Source organism: Narcine bancroftii, chromosome 4 (genome assembly GCF_036971445.1).
Source record: "Narcine bancroftii isolate sNarBan1 chromosome 4, sNarBan1.hap1, whole genome shotgun sequence".
Taxonomy (NCBI): domain Eukaryota; kingdom Metazoa; phylum Chordata; class Chondrichthyes; order Torpediniformes; family Narcinidae; genus Narcine; species Narcine bancroftii.
In genome coordinates, this window is record NC_091472.1 from 263,338,228 (window position 1) to 263,357,604 (window position 19,377).

Below are 19,377 nucleotides of genomic sequence, written 5' to 3' on the forward strand. Positions count from 1 at the left end.
TTTACCATGCTGTGTGTCTCAATTAGTTAAATTAAAATTGCATTTTAATTTTTTAAATCACCTCTTGTACATGCAATTAGATTTCATTCAAGCTTTTTACATTATCACTTCAACATCTTTTACTAAACAGTAGGACTCATTCATCATGCTCAATGTTTAGAAGATTTTTAATAAAGCAATGATTGTTTAATTCTCTCTCATTGTTAGCCATCTAGCCATTCAGGCTTGTTACTTGTACTATGGTTGCCAGTCCAGAGTATGATTACAAAATATTTGCTAATAGCATCATTGCATTGCTAACTGTTTTTATTTCCTTTTAAAGAAAACCCCAGAAATGCATTAATTTTACTCTGAGTTTGTTTTGTCTTTTGGTAAATGTAGACTATTTGGGATTCTGTGAAGGTGTATTTGCATGTCATTTTTCTGAAGCCTCCGTGAATGTTTTGAAGACAGCCAGCACTGCACTTGTCCTGCAATTAACATTGCAGATTGCAGTTCTTGCTATTCTGTATAGGGGCAGGATATGCCATTTCCAACAGCAAAACAAAATTGAAACCTGGTTTCTTCCTATTTGAAGTTGTACATTTATTTTCCCAATGTAGGTCAAGTGTCACCAGTATTGGCCTGAGCTTTCTGAAAATGCGTCCTATGGGAATTTTGAAGTTGGTTGTCGCTTGGAAGAAGGAAACCCTGCATATGTTTTCAGAGAATTGACTTTAACTAATTTAGAGGTAAAATAACTCTGAATGCTCTTCTTTATGACCAACATACATGGTGCATGGCCTCTCTTAGCATCTGTTAACCATCTAGTCATGCAGGCTTATGTTACCTGAGGTATGCTTGACAGTCCAGAGTACTGATCGCAAAATGATTGCGAATAACATCATTAGGAGTACAGTGATTTGTGGAATTTATACAACTCTGCCAAAAAACTGGTATGGAATAAAATTTCATCATACAAAATTTGAGGGGAAAAAAGAAAATAAAACACAAAGGAAAAGCAATTTTCTTTTCTTTGGGTTCATGTTACAGGAAAGCCAATGCGGTTTATGGAAGTATTAGATCAGGTGGTGGTAACACACACTCTCCCAAAATCTTTTTGTACTGTAATAATAATGGTAATACCAAAAAAAGACAGACCCCCTTAAAAACCATCGTCATATAGATCTATTTCATTGTTAAATGTAGATTATAAAATAATTGCAAAAATTTTAGCTAATAAATTAACAACATTCTTATAAAAGTTGATAAATATAGATCAGGCAGTGTTTGTTTACAAAAAAAAACCAAAGCTGCGGATTATGTAACTAGATTACTTAGTATAATACATCTAGCCCAAAAGAGGGGTGATCTAAGGGTGGCAGTGGCTTTAGATACAGAAAAGGCATTTGATAGATTAGAATGGGACTTTGTGTTTAGGGTGTTTGAAAAATTTAGGGTGGGACAGGTATTTGCAAATTGAGTTAGTCTTATAATAATGAACCAAAGGCTAAAGTCATATGGGCAGATTTCAGCACTGTTTCCATTAACCAGATCTAGTAGACAAGGTCCATTATCACCTGCTCTATTTATTTTAGTGATAGAACCACTTGCAGAATTGTTTTGATTTGATCCTGATATTAAAGGATTTAAAGTTGAAAGAGGAATAGAAAAGTAATTTATTTGCTGACGATGCTTTGATCTATTTGACAGAACCAATAGGTTTGTTATGTAAATTATACTTGAGACTGGAGGAATATGGGAAAGTATGCCCCTTGCTTTAGGGAACTTTAGGGAATTGTATTCAGTGCCAACAAAATACCCAATTTAAAATATTTAGGAATACGATTAGATAATAAATTAGATATAAATTGAATTACTTACCTTTACTTAATAAAATTGGAGAAGAGTTGAATAAGGGAAGATACTGGCAATAATAGGATTGGGTAGGGTTAATTGTGTTAAAATGAATATATTTCTAGAGTACAATACTCATTTCAAACATTACCAATAATGCCACAAAAGTTTTTTCAAGAAATAAATAAACATAAGAAACTTTCTTTGGAAGGATAAGATGTCGAGAGTTTCTTTAGATAAACTGACATGGAAGTTTGAGTTGGGAAGTTTACAATTACCAAATTTTAAAAACTATTATAAGGCAGCACAAATAAGGTTTCTTTTTTTGATGAGGGTAAAAAACCAGCATGGATTAAAATATAAATTGATAAAATAAGAGAGAGAATATTGGAAGACTTTATTTATATATGGGAATAAAAATTAATATCTGGGAAGGGAAAAGCACCTTTGAACCATTTGATTAATAGCTGGAATAAGGTAATCAATGAAATTGGAACGAGGGGGGTTGTCCTGTCTAAAATTACTTTGAATCAAAATAGACCTATTTTCAATGGATGATCAATTTTTAAACATTTGGTTTCGGAAAGGAATTAGATATGTAGAAAATTGTTACGAAGGAAGAGATTTAATGTTATTTGGACGATTAGAAAATAAATATGGGATACAAATTAATACACTCTCTTTGTTTTTATCAATAAAGGGCTTATTTAAGAGATTAACTTGGTCCAACAATGTTATCACCAAAATGTGGTGGTGTAGAAATGCTGATTCACAACAGACGTACCAAAAATAAATTTCAACTATGTTCACGTTATTGTAGAAGGGGACTCCCAAACAGAGGGTGCAAGTCCAGACAGTGAGGGGAGATGGATTTAAATATTAACATTGACGAACAAAATTAGAGTTATGTTGGGTAGTATGACAAACACTGTAGATGTTAGATACAGATTAGTTCAATATAATTTTTTTACATCAATTCTATTTCACACCACAGATGTTAAAGAGATTTAAATCAGACTTGTCAGACCAGTGTTTTAGATGTGACCAGAAGATGGGTACTTTTTTTTTTACATTCTACTTGGTCCTGTCCTGAAGTGAGACCCTTTTGGATAAATTTAGCAACTTTTTTAGAACAGGTTACAGGAATTAAATTCTTGCAAAATCCGATGTTATTTTTATTAGATAATATTGAAGGGATAAGACCAAAATTGAAACTATCTGTATATCAAAAAGAGTTTGTGAAGATTGCCTTGGCAGTTGCAAGAAAATCAGATACCTACTTGGGTATGGAGTGATGATTACATGTTAGGAAAAATTTTTAAATAACATTTTCAAAAAGAAGGAAAGCCAATGCTGATAGTTTTCTAGCAGTGCAATCTCCATCACATGGGGGAAATATTGTTTCAATGAAGCAAAAATTATGTAGTTATTAATTATTGAACTTGTTTACTTAATATGTCCTGTGTTCCTCAGTATCTCTAGATTGAATATGCCTACTTGCAAATATTTAGATCTTCTGGCCTCAGTTGAAGTTTTTTTCATTTCGTTGGCAGAATTGTAAAATGTTTCATTTAAAAACAAATACAACTTTCACGTTTCTAAATTCTGGAACAGAATTTTACTGGTGTTAATGAAATGCAGCACAAGGCATGCAGAAAATCTCACATGTATGCTGATTGTCTGGGTAAACTCAAATTTTATTTGTATGTTGGGATTTACAGCAGTGGTTGGTTGACCACATTTTCACCTCAGAGTCAGAAGGCTGAGTCTTCTAATTTGTGTCTTAAATGCAATGCTGAGGGATCACTACACTACTGGAGATGGTATCTTTGTGAACGGATTTAAACCATGTCTGCCCCTTCAGGTGAATATAAAAGACCTCATGGTACTACATTTCAGAATAGGGCAAATGCCCCTGCTCACAGTTTATTTCTCAGTTACCTGTGAAACTTGTCCATGTTTATCCCTCAGTAACCTGTGAAGAGCAAGAAAATGCTTTTAATCCATCTTGTGATTTGATCAAAGACACTTTTTAGCACAATATTCACCAATAAAAAATTCCAGGGTATTGAGCTTTTTTCTAGTAAAATATTCTGAAATGTAACTACAGGCCTTTTAGAAAGCTTATTTTGGAGAATGGCTCTTTCCATTGCATTGTTCTGTCATTAGATATACAGTGTATGGGAAAATTGGCTTTCCTGTTAACAATGTACAATCTTTCATTTTTTTTCTTTCAGTGCTTTTTTGTTTGTAAATTTGAGTCCATATTTTCTCAAATTTAACAGAAAAACTGTTGAAAATTCAAATGAACAGAAAGAACAACCATGCAATTAAAATGAAACCCATCTTTTTTTTTGCTTTTATGCAAAGGTGATGGGCACATTTTTTCTCTTCCCATTGAATCTTTGTGAAAGCTGCCTTTAATGAATTTAGCAGATTTTTCTTCCCAAAACACAAGCTTGTATGAAATCGGCACTGCATGTGTCTTCTGTTATCTTGGTTGTGTTGATCAGACCATGATTTCTTCTGGTGACCTTGTTTCCTCAGTTTAATGTATGGTTTCAAATTGATGTAATTTGTGCTCATTAAAAGTCAAGAAGCAATAACAGCACATTGCCTCATTGGTCCCCTTCACATTTTGAATGTTTATCCAGCTACAAAAATCCTAAAGTTTAATTAAGTAACAAACTGAAGCATTTGCAAAAAGTACCTGAAGTGTCAACTAAGATTTTAAGACTCAGGCTTCTAATTTGTGTCAAAATGTGGTCCTGAAGCTGCAGCTGAACATCCCAAGATGCAAATAAAATTTGAAATCACTGATGATAAATCTGGCATACAAGCACTTTCTTATTTAGGTTCCAATTAACCTAGCACCCAACTTCAAATCATTTTCACCTACTCCTAGAGTCAGAGAGAGGGAATTCTGCAAATAGAATGCCAAATAGTCCATACCACTAATTAACTACTCATTTCTCTTTGGCTTGCTTGGCTTTGCGGACGAAGATTTATGGAGGGGGTAAAAAGTCCACGTCAGCTGCAGGCTCGTTTGTGGCTGACAAGTCCAATGCGGGACAGGCAGACACGATTGCAGCGGTTGCAGGGGAAAATTGGTTGGTTGGGGTTGGGTGTTGGGTTTTTCCTCCTTTGCCTTTTGTCAGTGAGGTGGGCTCTGCGGTCTTCTTCAAAGGAGGTTGCTGCCCGCCAAACTGTGAGGCGCCAAGATGCACGGTTTGAGGCGTTATCAGCCCACTGGCGGTGGTCAATGTGGCAGGCACCAAGAGATTTCTTTAGGCAGTCCTTGTACCTTTTCTTTGGTGCACCTCTGTCACGGTGGCCAGTGGAGAACTCGCCATATAACAGGATCTTGGGAAGGCGATGGTCCTCCATTCTGGAGACGTGACCCATCCAGCGCAGCTGGATCTTCAGCAGCGTGGACTCGATGCTGTCGACCTCTGCCATCTCGAGTACTTCGACGTTAGGGATGTAAGCGCTCCAATGGATGTTGAGGATGGAGCGGAGACAACGCTGGTGGAAGCGTTCTAGGAGCCGTAGGTGGTGCCGGTAGAGGACCCATGATTCGGAGCCGAACAGGAGTGTGGGTATGACAACGGCTCTGTATACGCTTATCTTTGTGTTGTTTTTCCAGACTCTTTTGTGTAGTCTTCCAAAGGCGCTATTTGCCTTGGCGAGTCTGTTGTCTATCTCATTGTCGATCCTTGCATCTGATGAAATGGTGCAGCCGAGATAGGTAAACTGGTTGACCGTTTTGAGTTTTGTGTGCCCGATGGAGACGTGGGGGGGCTGGTAGTCATGGTGGGGAGCTGGCTGATGGAGGACCTCAGTTTTCTTCAGGCTGACTTCCAGGCCAAACATTTTGGCAGTTTCCGCAAAGCAGGACGTCAAGCGCTGAAGAGCTGGCTCTGAATGGGCAACTAAAGCGGCATCGTCTGCAAAGAGTAGTTCACGGACAAGTTTCTCTTGTGTCTTGGTGTGAGCTTGCAGGCGCCTCAGATTGAAGAGACTGCCATCCGTGCGGTACCGGATGTAAACAGCGTCTTCATTGTTGGGGTCTTTCATGGCTTGGTTCAGCATCATGCTGAAGAAGATTGAAAAGAGGGTTGGTGCGAGAACACAGCCTTGCTTCACGCCTTGCATGAATCCCATTCATCTCCCATTTTATCAACTCCTCTGTAATTCTACCATGTATCCACGCAGCTGGGGCAACTTGCAGTAGTTAACTCACCTATCAACCCCACACGAATTTGCAAACTCCATTTTCAGAGCATCACGAGAGCCAGATTGAACCTGGGTCTGGCTCTGCGGAGCAGCTGCTGTGCTGCCTGTGTAAATTTTGTTTTGAGAAGAGAAACGTGGGAGGAATTCCAGACATGCCCATCTTCATTAAGTGAAATGTAATCTTTTGCACCTTTTCAGAGAAATGAGAGCCGTCCACTGACACAGATCCAATACATTGCTTGGCCTGACCATGGCGTCCCTGATGATTCAAGTGATTTCCTGAAGTTTGTGTTGCTTGTTCGAGAAACACGAGTTGGCAAAGATGAACCAGTTGTTGTACACTGCAGGTAAATCTTGTTAAGCTGTTTACAAAGTAATTAAAAGAACAATATGTGCATTATGAGCAGAAATTTGAGCTGAGAATTTAACTCAGTATTGTAATCAAATTTACTGCCATTTTATTTAATGGTTTTCTTAAAAATTTATAAATGAGAACCTGCAAATTGTTTGTTTTTAAAGATATGAAGGTTGGATTACACTTTTCTATATCAATACTTGGGGTACTGGAAAATAGTTAAATATTATAAAATTTGTGTAAATTGGGAAAAAAAAGGAAATCCTGGAAACCTAAAATAAAATGACTAGCATCAGAAGCTGTTGGGAGATCTGACAGAAGTTTATAAAATTATGAGATGCTTTGGGCAAAAGAAAACACAAATTGGAGAACAAGTTTAAAATGAGGGATAAGAAATTGGTGGAGATGTGCAAGGCAATTTTTTTTTAACATAGTGGTAGATATCTGGAAAGGGCTGCCAAAATAGTGGCAGATATAGGTAAAATAATAGTGTTTGAGTCATCTAGGTAAATGTGTGCATATGCAAGGAATCACAGGGTATGTATCATGTGTAAGCAGTAGGGCCTTAGTTTAATTTGGTTATCATGTATCTTAGTTTAATTTGGTTATCATGTTCAAGAGCTGTAGTGTTCTATGTTCAACATAAATGCTGGTTAACATCTCTGAAGATTCTTCATTGGAATTGAAGAGAGAAGTATGTAAAACTGCAGGAATGGTGGAGGAGGAGGGAGGATGTCTCCTCCAGGGCAAAACCGGGGTGACTGAGGAGATTAGCACTTGAGTGAAAGGGAGCAGTCTAAAAGCAAGAACATAGGCAAAATTTGCTCTGAGTCAGGGAATTGGTAACCAGAAGGGGTGAGGGGGAAAGATTTAGTAGGAACCTGAAGGGTAATTTACACACTGAGTGGTGGGTGTATTGGAACAAACTACCAGGGAAAGTAGTTGAGGCAGGTATTATTGCGAAGTTTAAGAAACATTTAGATAGATACAAGGATAGGATTGGTTTAGAGGAAGTAAAACATGAAAGTTGTAAACGCAGTGGTTGAAGTAAAAGCAACGCTGGAGAAACTCAGCAGGTCAGTGTACTTTATTTTCTTTCTTTGGCTTGGCTTCGCGGACGAAGATTTATGGAGGGGGTAAAAGTCCACGTCAGCTGCAGGCTCGTTTGTGGCTGACAAGTCCGATGCGGGACAGGCAGACACGGTTGCAGCGGCTGCAGGGGAAAATTGGTTGGTTGGGTGTTGGGTTTTTCCTCCTTTGCCTTTTGTCAGTGAGGTGGGCTCTAAAATAAAGATACATAACCAACATTTTGGCCTTGAGCCCTTCATCAAGGTATAAATCAAAATGGTTAATGCAGACAGGTGGGACGAGTGTGGGTGGAACATTTTGGTCAACGTGGGCAGGTTGGGGCAAAGGGCCTGTTTTCCCTTTGTGTGGCTCTAAAAGAAAGAATTGCAAAATGAAGACCAGAAAGACATACCCAAGAGACCCTATGGATGCATCCTCCACTTAGCACATCATAAATAAGCTGAGCCAGGCACAGACTGAGAAATAAACTGCTCTGAAGTTGTAGAATTCAATACTGATTTCATAAAACTCTAATATTTTCAGATGGATGATGTGCTGCTCTTAAAAGTTTGCATTGGCACTTCATTGTAATAGCGCAGGTGACCTTGAACCAGTAGGTGAGAGTGAGATGGGATAAATTCAAGTGGCAATTCCTTGGGTTTGGGTATTTAAATTTAACTTGCCTGATAAATTGAATTTTGATCCTCTCTTTTGAACCAAGAGTTGGCGTTTTCATGAGTGTGTTAATATTCTCCACTGAGGTACACTTGGGCATTATAGCTTAATGTTTATTGCATTGTGCATGTAGTCTCTTCTCTATTGGAGAAACTCAGCATTGATTGGGTGACCCCTTTGAGGAGCAGCTGCGTGCGTACAAGGTTGGTTATCCTTTGCATAGTGTTTACAATGTGGACTCTTCTACATTGGTGAATTCAAGCGTAGACTGGGTGATCACTTGAATCAAATGCAACTGCAGGTTCCTAATGGCAGTCACTTCTGGCATCTTCCCATAATTGTCCTGGCTACAGCCTGATGCCCTCTTTCTTTGTCGTCAGGAGCTCCCTGTCCTCACCGGGCTCCACCACCAAAGCTGCTACTCATGCAGCACTCTTGGCATGAACTCTGAGTTAGATTTGGCCTCCCACAAAGCACTCTTGGGTGGTCTCTTGTTTAGTTTCAGCTTCTCGTGCAGCGTTCTTGGCGCAGATCCTGGGATGGATTCTGCCTCCCCTGCAGCAGTCTTGGTGTGGTCCTCTAGGTAGTCTCAGCTGGAGGTAGAAAAGCCAGATTGTGCCATAGCCCCAATTCCAACATTAATCTGCGCAGCTACTGCTGACTCTGCTGACTGTGTCATGCAATTTATGCCCAGTAATTTTGTAAAATAAAATGCAGTCTGTATTCTAAGCAAAGGTGCATGTAAAAGGGAAAAAAACACTATATTGTGTTACCAAATGCTTTAATTTAATCCCTTTGGAATGCTTTCATTTGTGAAATTCAAGTGATAATGGGCTAGGCATAAATTGGGTTCTTAATGGTATTGCAACCTGCCAATCTGACTCGTGTGATAATTAGCTTGAGAAGTATGATTGCTCAAGTCTGAAACTCTGCTTGCCTAAATTGCTGCATTTGTATCTGAAAATCAGTGGGATTTTACAGGTGGTGAGGGGATGCTTTTAACTGATGAAGTGTCAAATGTTCGTTCATTCTTGGCATGAATATTTAATGAATTACATGAATTAATATCCTATATATTGAAGATAAATTGCTCACTGTTTCATTTCAACATGTATTTGTACATGCTATTTAAAAACCATGAAGAGTTCCTTATAATCAGGACATTGATTCCAGTGCAACTTGTGATGAACTGTTTTGCAGTGCTGGGATAGGTCGAACAGGAGTTCTTATCACTATGGAGACTGCAATGTGTCTAATTGAGTGCAATCAGCCGGTGTATCCACTGGACATTGTTAGAACAATGCGAGACCAGAGAGCCATGATGATTCAAACACCAGTGAGTACCAGTCATTTATTTTTCATCTGCCATCATATTTATCTCCACTGGGCCATTAAACTTACCAGACTGGATCAAATGGTTCGTTTATCAATTTTGTTTGATTTTGGTACACTGCCAAAGCATGTACTGCACATGGTTAATCATCACTTCTGGAACATAGCATTACGCAACAAGGTTTTGAATTGCATTTTGTGTTTAGAACTGTCATTGGCTATTTTGTTCCCCTGGTTAGATAATTTGTTATGTGGTTTGAAAGTTTCAAGTCATGTACAGTAGAATCCCTGATATCCGGCACCCATGAAATAAATGTATTGGCTTGAGATTGCTTGTTGCATGATTGGTGAACTAACCCCAATAGCAAAAGAAAAGAAAAAAGAATAACATAGAAAAAGAATAAAGAAAAAGAATGGTTGCCTCAGGGCCCCCTTCATCACATGGCATCAGTCACTTATATCTTTTAATACATTTAAAGAAGATTAACGAGGGTCAAAGCTTAAGGAAAAGATTTATCAATTAGGTCTCTCAATTTGTAAATATGGGTGCCAGATTTTCAAAAACACATTGTACTCGTTGAGAGCAGCTTGTAAAAGCCCACTGGGGGATCGGCCATACTGGCTTGCGTGTTGTGTAATGAATCCAACCTCTTTTGGCTGTGGCACCCTTTGAACTCTGCTCAAAATTTATGGATTCCCTGTTCTATGAAGCAATCAAGTTTTGGTGGTTTCTACCAAACTTCTCTCCAACCGACAATATAAAAACATTTTCTGGTTTCAGACCGTGGTTCTCCCCTTAAATGTGCTGTGACTCCTGGGGTAGGGGGGCATTGAGAATGGCTGGTACAATGCACCAGAGGTGATCAGAGAGCTTCAGGTAAAAGAACCATGTTGATCAAAATATGATTGTTTAATTTGAAATTTAACAAGGTGAAACTAGTCAGATGTGTTGGTATTTCAGTGGAATAAAGGGAATTAAAGTGGCAAAGGAGAGGAACTGGCCAAAATGGATTGAAAGGGAGCATTGGGAGGGAGGATGGCAGAGCAGAAATTGGGGTTTCAACAAAAAATGAGTAAGATCCAGGATAGATACACACCAAAAAAAAGGAAATATTCAAATGCAAAAATGTCACTACTCTAGGTGACAAGGGAAGCCGAAGGCAGACAAGGAAGTGAACAGTAGTGGGAAGATGGCAAATTGGGAACTTTTTCAATACTTGTTGAAGGCAGCTAATAACTCAAGGCCGGAAAAGGTGATGTTTGAAAGAAGGCCAGTAAATTATATTAAAGGATGCAAAAAGAGAGGTGGCTCAGTTAGCATAGTGGTTCGTGCCTTGCAGAGTCAGTGACTTAGTTTTGAATCTGCTGCCTTCTATAAGGAGATTGTGCCTTCTCCCCATGTCTGCGTGGGTTTTCGGCAGGTGTTCTAGTTTCCTCCCATGGTTCAAAAAATGTACTGATATTGTAGGTTAATTGGGTGGCACGGGTTTGTGGGCCAAAACTGCCTGTTACCTGAATGTCTGACACCAATTTTAAACTTGCATATTTTTTTAACCAATTTATTTTCTGCATCTTTTTTTGCCAGTTTCTTTAATTTAGGATAAGAAGTTTTACTGTATTTTGCTGAATTAAATGCTGTTTTCTAGTTGGAAGTTCAAGCAAACAATCAAAATTCTTCTGATGTCTCTTTATAACGTTCCCTGGAAACTCAGTGAACAGTTTTATTTCTGAAGGAATAAATGCAATTGATCTCTGTTGCAAATATTTATAAATGTTGTTTTGATTATTACCTGATTTTCTGAAATTGAGAGCACTCCCTCTGAATATATAAATTAAACATCACTGTTAAATGAAGACCCAATCTTGAATCGACATTTGGCATTTTTCTAAACATGTTAATGAATTCTCCACACCGAGGTTCTCTCAAGCAGCTATTCTCAACCATTTTTTTGGCTATGGTCCCCTTGGGCCTCTGTTCAGTTTATGGGCCCTCTTCCCTGTGAAGCTGACGTTTAGTTGGTTTCTTCCATACTCTCCTAACTACTTAAAAAACATTAAAATTTTATTATTTCAATTCATGCACCCCCAACCCCACTCCCTTAAAATGTGCTGCGGCCCCCCAGGGAGGGCCCATTGAAAATGACTGTTCCAGAGGATGCCTCCTGGGCGTCCCTAGCATTTTCAAAAAAAAGGTGAATGATTCATGAGGCTGGCAAAATTGTTGTCATTCTGTAGAGGGTCAATGGGTTTTCTTGTGCTTCCAGAATCCACTTGTGGATTCTGTCTTTGATATAATTCTATCTTTTAATGTTAAACATAGAGATAAAAAGGGCCCAAACCATTGAGGAAAGTTTAGAGATGGGGACCAAATGTTTTGGTCAGGATAGAAAAGCTTGAATGGTGTACAGCACAGAAATCAGCTCGCCATGTCTGTACAAATCTTTTTATCCATCACTTTAATCCTATTTGCTTGCAATTAGTCTGGATCCTTCGGTTAGTGTAGCAGTGAGCACAACACTATTACAGCGCCAGTGACCTGGCGCTATCTGAAGATTTTTGAACCTTATCCCCATGTCTATGTGGGTTTTCTCCGGATGCTCCAGTTTCCTCTCACCCTCCAAAAGGTTAATTTGAGTGTACTTGGGTGGCACAGGTTTAAATGGCTGAATTGGCTCATGCAATGAGGTAAATAAAATTTCTCTTGTGTATTTACTTAACCAAATGCCTCAAATAATAATTAGATTTAATTTTGCCACCTCCTCTGGCAGTATGTATCTGATATCTTTCTGTTTACCATAAACATGCCCTTGAGATTCCCTTTCAAAACTCCTTCCCTTCACCCTAAACCTATGCCCTTTGTTTTTGTGAAACCTACCATAAGAAAAATATTCCAGCCAATTACTCAGTGCCTTTCATAATCTTGTATGCTTCAAGCAGGTCACCACTATGCCTCCTTCACTCCAGAAAAAGAAAGTGCAGCCAACCCTGAAGTTATTCAGTCCAGGCATCCTGTTAAATTGTCTCTGCACAATGGTTGATAAATTGCATAACAAGATTGCACTTTGCAAATTGAATAATGAAAATAAATGTAATGGTTGCTCAATGCAACTCCTCCATTTGGGAACCTATAGAATGAGATGCTCTAATTGGGCTAAAATTAGTCCTTTTTGGAAAAGTGCTTTCACTATTTCACCCAGCAGAGCAAATCAATATTGAACTTGGCACTAAATATTTGTCATGCCATCTATTTTTACACAAATGAAGATATAGATGCATGTTTAAAATGGAGCTATAATATTGCACCATATTGCCACATTTTCAAGGAGTATTTTAAATGATCTTCAAACACAATCTGACACATACACATTTAATAAATATTAACATAGTGAGGCTGCCATCTGGTGCATGCTATGTGAACATATTCAGTTTCAGATTTTATTTTGATAATTGAAGTTGTTTATCTCACCAATATTTTTAAACTACTGACCACAATGGCAGATTAGTCTGGATCCTTCTGAGAAGAAGGTAAATGGAATACAAAAGAGCACACTTTTGAGTAGTCAAAAACAAAAATGCCAGTGCAGCAAAAGCCCTAATCTCCAGACTGCTTAGGGATTGGATCGGTTTGGATTTTCCAGATTCTTGGGCAATACTTATAAAATTCAAATTTAAGGAGAATAAACAGGAAAATTTTGATAATATATTAACAAAATATTTTGTCATATAAAATACAATTTTTCACCTTTCTGTGATTTCCGTGTGGTCACTTGTTGAGGCTGTTCATCCATGGGACTTACGCATGCACGTGTTCGCAAAAGCTGAGAGTTTTCAAGAAATTCAGATTCTTGGATGGTCGAGATTTCTGGCATCTGGATTTTTGGACTTTTATAGTACTAAACTTGAATAAAGAGGCATGCCGTCCATTCTTCAACATGCGTGGCCTCTGAAAGATGAGTCTCCAGAGGCTAAGGAACAGAATATTAAAATGTAGTAACAGCCATGTACAAGTAGAATCCCCATAATCAAGCACCTACTGGATGTCAGATTTTCTAGTTGACTGAGACTTGCTCTTCCACAGTACCAGATTTATATGTGGGCTGAGCAGGCTGCAGCCCATGGCCTCATCAATTGGGGAACCTTGGCCTCCTGCCAAATAAAATTAAAAATTTACCATTAATTTTATTTCATTTGTAACAATAAAAAGGAGTGTACGTGGACTAAAATAACATGTGAGCACAAATCCAAAATTCAGGAACACATTGATGGGAGGGAGTGCTGAATGCATTTGCCCTTGATTTTACTATCTCGGTCCAATTGCTTAGTAACAATGAACACGCATGTATAGCAGTTAAACATTTTCACAAGAGATTTTCCCACACGGCCATTCTCAATTTGCAGGAATTCTGAAATCTTTGCAGGATTCCTGCAATTGCACATACTGGCGAGAGCTCTGAGATTACTGTCTATCGTTGTAGCATGCGTTTTGAGAATAAGTGAGGACTCTTTTTTATATTATTGTGAATCACAATAATATTTAATTTTAACTTATTGTGAAAATAATAATGTTAAGTGATATGAATATGGTGTTAGTAAACAAAAGGAACAAAAGGAAATACTGAAGTGTTTAAGCCAATCTCGTCATATGGCTTGTACAGCAGGTAGAAACAGCCCTACATAATGCGTAATCTTTAATGGTTACTAACTATACTGGCGAAAGATCATATTTTAGACAAAAAAGGATTAAGAATGATCTATGGTGGATGAAGAGTCATGTGATGGAGTAGTGGCCGGTCAGGAAAACCAGCCCTCTCCAGGAAAATAGGAAAAAAAAGTTAGGAAAAAGCAAAGCATAACAAAAATTGAGTACAAGAAATAGATAAAGATACAGAGAAGAAAAAGAAGATGGCTTCCAAGAAGGAGAAAGTAAGAACAGCTGGAAAAAAAGTTAAAAAGTCACCAGAGAAGAAGGCCTTGCCTGCAGAAAGGAACAGGACGCTGTGGTGATGCGAAGCGCCCGACCCTAGAGGAGAAAGAGGACACCAGCGGGAGGGGGGCTCAGCAGAGGAGCGGGCTGTCACAGACCATGCAGCTGAGAGACGCCCGACACCAGAGCTCTCAGCTGGAGGATAAGGAAGACAGCAGAAGAGGGTGTGACAAAACAGAGGTGGAAGACAAATGGAGGAAAGATCGACAAGAAGACCAACGTCAAGAAGCACAACAGGCGAGCAGCCCAAGAGGGGAGGAACAGCAAGAAGAGGCCCAACAAAGAGGTACAAGCAGCTCATCGGGAAAAACAGAAGAGACACAGGCACAAAGAGGAAGAAGACCAAGATCTTCACAGAGAAATAGAAGGTAAAACTAATGGACAAAGAGAAATAAAAGGTAAAATTGATGAACAGAATATAGATAGTCTTTTTTGAAGAACAAATGAGATCACTAAAAGAATAGTTATCTTTAGAGTTTAATGCAATTAAAAGGAAAATGAAAAGAATAGAAGATAAAATGCAAAGGTTAGAACTTTGCATAGAGGAAATAATAGATCCGTCAGGGAAAAGAGTAGAGAGTGTGGAAGAGTGGGAAACGGCTGTAGAAATGGAAGTGAATGACAAGAGAAAAATTGGAAGAAAGTGACAAAAAAATTAGAGACACAAGAGTTGTTATTTCAGAAAATTGATATGTTGGAAGGAAAATTATAGTAGGCAAAACAACATAAAAATAGTGGGCCTGAAGAAGGCACAGACATGAAGGAATTTATAAAAGGATGGATCCCGAAGGTCCTGGAAATGACAGAAATGCAGGAAGAAATGGAAATAGAAAGGGCACACAGAGCATTAGTTCGGAAACTACAAGCACATCAAAAACCAAGATCCATCTTAGTAAAATTTTTGAGATACACGACAAGAGAAAATATACTGGAACGGGCAAGGAATAAAATTGGAGAAGATGATAAACCATTGGAATACAAGGGTCAAAAAATATTTTTTTACCCAGACATAAGTTTTCAACTCTTAAAGAGGAGGAAAGAATTTAATACAGCGAAATCAACTTTATGAAAAAAAGGTTACAAATTCATGTTAAGACATCCAGCCATGCTTAAAATATTTATACCCGGGGAGCAAAACAGACTGTTCTCTGATCCAGAGAAAGCGCAAGAATTTGCAGAACGTTTGCAGGACACGAGAAAAGATGTAACAAGAATGAAGAATGGCAATAAAGTATATATAAAGATATAAAAACAATGTATATATAAAGAACTAAAGAGGGAAAAGAGAAGGGAAGGAAGGAGTAAGGGGAAAAAAGGAAGAGAGAGAGAGCTTTGTTATGTGTTTTTTAAAAAAGTGTTTTCTGGAGAGGGCTGGGTGAAGGGGGAATAACCGTCACTGCAAAATCAGTTGACGCTGTGAACAAGATCGCAACCCAAATGAAAAGGGGAGTTGTGGTTGCCTGGCAAGGGGTATGGGGTGTCTCAGAGAGGGAGGGACTTTTGGGGTTAAGGTATTATTGGATGTGGGAACTCCGGTGGTACTTTGTCTTAAATGTGTTGTCGTATATTAAGTGCAAAAAGAGAAAACTAAGAGATCAAAATGGGGGAAAGGGGGATGGAGGTGGCAAAAAGGTGGAAAAGAGATGTATACAAGATATAAGATGGCCATGTTGAAATATATGACTATAAACATCAATAGAATACATAACCAAATTAAAAGAGGCTACTAAATTTATTGAAGAAGAAAAAAATATATAGCATTTGAGCAAGAAACTCATCTAACTGAAGTGGAACATAACAAACTAAAGAGAGACTGGGGAGGACATGTAACGGCAGCATCGTATAATTCAAAAGCTAGAGGTGTAGCCATACTAGATAACAAAAATGTACCAATCAAAATAGAGGAAATAGTAGATCCAGCAGGGAGGTATGCAATGATAGTGTCAGATATACTCAGAATTTTGGAATTTGCTCAGTATATACGCACCTAATGAGGAGGATCAAAAGTTCATGCAGGATATTTATTTGAAGATTGCAGACACACAAGGAACTATATTAATAGGAGGGGATTTTAACCTTAATTTGGACCCAATGTTAGATAAAACTGGACAAAAGACAAGTAAAAAGAATAAAGTAGCCAAATTTATGGTTAAATCAATGCATGAAATGAAACTTACAGATATATGGAGGAGGCAACACCCAAGAGAGAAGGAATTTTCATATTATTCGAGTAGGCACAAAACTTACTCAAGGATTGATATGTTTTTGTTGTCAGCCCATATTCAAGGGAGAGTTAGGAAAACTGAGTATAAAGCTAGACTACTGTCAGATCATTCACCCCTATTATTAGCAATAGAACTGGAGGACATCGCACAAAAACATATAGATGGAGGTTAAACTCCATGCTACTTAAAAGACAGGAATTTAGGGAGTTTATTGAACACCAAATTAAAACATATTTTGAAATAAACAGAGGATCAGTGAAAGACAAATTTATATTATGGGACACAATGATAGCCTTCATTAGAGGGCAGATAATAAGTTATGTGACTAAGATGAAAAAGGATTACAATCGGGAAATAGAGCAGTTGGAAAGGGAGATAGTAAGTGCACAAAAGGAATTAGTAAAAAGGGATGATATAATGAAAAGGAGAGAATTGGCGGACAAAAAAATTAAATGGGAAACATTACAAATGTACATGGTGGAGAAGAACAGAATGAAAACAAAGCAAAAGTATTACCAACTGGGAGAAAAGATGCATAAAATATTAGCCTGGCAACTTAGAACAAGCTAAAAGAACGATACTGGCATCAAGGTAAAAGGATAAGCAAATTACATATAATCCAACAGAGATTAATGAAAATTTTAATTAATTTTATGAACAATTGTATCAAACTGAGAATGAGGGGAAAGATGATAAAATAGAGGAATTTTTAGCTAAAATTGAACTGCCAAAAGTGGGAAAAGGATCTAAATATAAAGATAAAAAATGAAGTATGGGAAAAGTTGTGTTCTGGAACTATGAAGAATACAATAAACATCAGGTTATGCATGATACAGTATAATTGGTTACACAGGGCATATATTACTCCTCAAAAATTGAAAAAAATGGGATTCAACATTATCAGATAGATGTTTTCGCTGTAAGAAGGAAATGGGAACAACATTTCATGCAACTTGGGCATGTACGAAAGTAAATACGTTTTGGGAAGAATTAAATCAGATACTAAATAAAATTACAAAAAATAACATACCAAAAAAAAAACATATTTATTTTAAGTAACATAAGAAGGAGAGAATTAGGCCTCAAATTGGATAAAGTGCAAAAAAAATTCATTATGATAGCCTTAGAGATAGCAAAAAAATGTCTAATGTCAACTTGGAAATGGAAGAGAGCATGAGTATACAGCAGTGGTACGTGGAAATGAATAAGTGTATTCCATTGAAAAAATAACATACAATTTAAAAAATAAAGTCACAATGTTTGAACAAATGTGGAAACCATACATGGAACAAATCAGTGAGAGCTTGCCTATGACCTCAGTCCTCTAAAATGAGAATGAAAATTATAAGAAGACAAAACGACGCGATTCAGTGCGTAATAAATAGATGACACATTTTTTCTTGTTTATTTTCCTTTGTGTGAAAATATTGTTTTATGGTTTTATTGTATATGTTGAATATTTATGGGTATTGGAGGGGGGTGGGTAGAGGGGAGGGAGGGAAAAGGGGGGGAGAGAAGGGGAGAAAAGACCACTGTGTAAATTTAATGAGATACGTTTGTACATATTTTGGTTGAATGATTCACAGTGTGAAAATAAAAAAAATAATATATATAAAAATGATCTATGGTCAACAATGTCCCAAGATCACCTGTCTGATCTGAGAATTCTCTGCATAGAAAATGATAAACTGCCACTTAATGATTTTAATGACATAATTAATAAGTTGGCATCCAAAAAAAGTGCGAAAGAAACTGTTCTGACTTTGTATATGGTGTAATGTTGAAATATAGCTATGAATATTCAGTGTGAACATCTTCATTAATTCCATACTTTTGTAAACATATTAAATGTTATAAATTTATAAACAATCTTTTTATCAATGCTGAAATTACAGCAATATTCTACTTAAATTGAGTAGATAAAGAAGAGAACAAGATTTTGTTTCTTATTATCAGATGCTATTAAGTTTGAGCCTCCCAAGGTTTCCTAGTCCAGGGCATCCAGTTGCTTTAATCCAACACTGCTCTTTCATTGCCAAACTAATATAGTGCATTAAGAATACACGATTTGAAGACAAAAGACAGTGTAAGTAACTTGAAAAAAATTGACATTGTCGTCTTTAGTTTTGTAAAGTTCACATACATTGGGTAATTCCCCTTAATTTGCAAAATTTAAATTTGAACCCCAGTTGCTGGTGCTGTAGCAGTGTTGCACTAGCTGCTGCCATTATGATTAACCCCTGAATTTTACAGATAAAGCTTTACTTGTATACTTAATAATATGATAAAGATTCTTGCTAGTCAGGGATAGGGAGACACTTTGGGAGAGTCACCCAGCGGCAAGCGACATCATCTGACTCTTCATCCTGGGCACCTCTGTTTTATTCCTTCGCAACTTTATTGAAACTTTATTCAAAGCAGCTGTTGTGACTAGGCCACGACCGGGTCACTTCACTGGCTGCCATCTTGCCCCTCCATATCCTTTCTCCATCCCACTAGCTCTGACTCAAGTGACCCGGTCAGGCCCTCTGTGCATCTTCCTTACACTGACAACCTGGCATACCTACACTGGTGTAGGTGGTGACAGTGAACTGAGCATGGATTGAGTGGCAAACCTATGCGCGTCCAACAAAGTCTCAGTGCTCCCCCATGGGGTCCATCTGCCC

The 19,377-nt window shown here is 37.8% G+C and overlaps 1 protein-coding gene across 6 annotated transcripts in view; it reads left to right on the top strand.

Moving 5' to 3' along the window:
* ptpn4a (protein tyrosine phosphatase non-receptor type 4a) overlaps window positions 1-19,377 on the top strand; it is a 201,329-nt gene that overhangs the window by 159,691 nt on the left and 22,261 nt on the right. For all 6 annotated transcript variants that reach the window (XR_011356614.1, XR_011356617.1, XR_011356616.1 and 3 more), the window contains exons 25-27: window positions 603-731; window positions 6,271-6,419; window positions 9,371-9,506. Coding sequence is in view for 1 of the 6 variants with exons in the window: in XM_069934869.1 (XP_069790970.1) it covers window positions 603-731; window positions 6,271-6,419; window positions 9,371-9,506 (414 nt within the window). In the remaining 5 variants the exon portion in view is untranslated. The remainder of the gene's footprint in view (window positions 1-602; window positions 732-6,270; window positions 6,420-9,370; window positions 9,507-19,377) is intronic.